The 994-nt window shown below is 52.9% G+C and overlaps 1 protein-coding gene across 1 annotated transcript in view; it reads right to left on the bottom strand.

Annotated features, from left to right (window-relative positions):
- The window catches only part of Tcte1 (t-complex-associated-testis-expressed 1), an 8,929-nt gene extending 8,520 nt beyond the window's left edge, over positions 1-409 (bottom strand). The window contains exon 1 of the mRNA XM_035452999.1: positions 142-409. Coding sequence (XP_035308890.1) covers positions 142-409 — 268 coding nt within the window. The remainder of the gene's footprint in view (positions 1-141) is intronic.
- Positions 410-994: the final 585 nt, after the last annotated feature.

Genomic DNA, 994 nt, shown 5'->3' with positions numbered 1-994 from the left:
CTGTGTCTGTGTCTGTGTCTGTGTCTGTGGTGGGGACAGCAGGAGACACCTCTGGTGCTGGATGGGACTGGATTTAAGAGTGCTTCCTGGCCTGGGTGTGGTGGTCCCCTTCCTCCGGCCCAGGGCAGATGACTCACTCACTCTGGAAGTTCTTGACGATGTGTTGGATGCAGAGTTCTGTGAGGAGTGGTACGATGGCCAGGGTCCACTCCGCGTCCTCAGAGATGATCCGGCGCATGCGCCGGTTACTTGGGATCTTGGACTTGAGATGGCCTGGCGCATGGCTTGGGCTGGTCTTCGCGGCTTGAGTCGCTGAGCTGACGCCACCTAGACCAGAGTGCTGGCGCTGGACGTTGTACATGGACGTTCGAGACCCGGGGTGCGATGACGTTGCTGGGGGGTCATGCATGTTGCTGGCTGTGGGCGAGGCAAGGGCAGGAAGCCCTTTGGAAACTTGTTACAAGAAACTTCTTAAGCTGGAAAATCCTTGGTTCAGGCAGGAGGTGAGATGGAGGTCCTGGCTTGAAAGGAAGGGGGACAGTGTTACTTGGGGGAAGTTAAGTGGCACAGAGTGGTGCTTGGGGGTCAGTTTCTGGAAGGGATTGGACCCCGATGAGAAGCTCAGAGACTGGCTGTGTTGTTTTGGGTAAGTGACCAAATGTTGAATTTCAGAAGATGCCCCTCTGTGAAGTGAGGGCAACAGCTAACCAACAGGGTTACTAGAGGAGGTGAGAAAATAATGCAGTCAAAAGGCCACAGTGTGTGCAAAGAGCCTCTCCAAAGTTTAAGTAATAGTTACGTGGCAACTATAGTCATTGCTGCATACTGGGTATTCATTTTGGATATTAACTCATTTGTCACAAAAGGGGAGGCTGGAGAGGTGGCTCCGAGCAGTTAAGTGTGGTTAAGAGCACTGACTGCTCTTCAAGAGGACCCTGGGTTCAATTCCCAGTACCCACATGGCAGTTCACAACTGTTTGTGACTTCAGTTCCA

The sequence above is a fragment of the Cricetulus griseus genome, assembly GCF_003668045.3.
Source record: "Cricetulus griseus strain 17A/GY chromosome 1 unlocalized genomic scaffold, alternate assembly CriGri-PICRH-1.0 chr1_1, whole genome shotgun sequence".
Classification (NCBI taxonomy): domain Eukaryota; kingdom Metazoa; phylum Chordata; class Mammalia; order Rodentia; family Cricetidae; genus Cricetulus; species Cricetulus griseus.
This window is presented reverse-complemented; position numbering and strand designations above follow the sequence as displayed.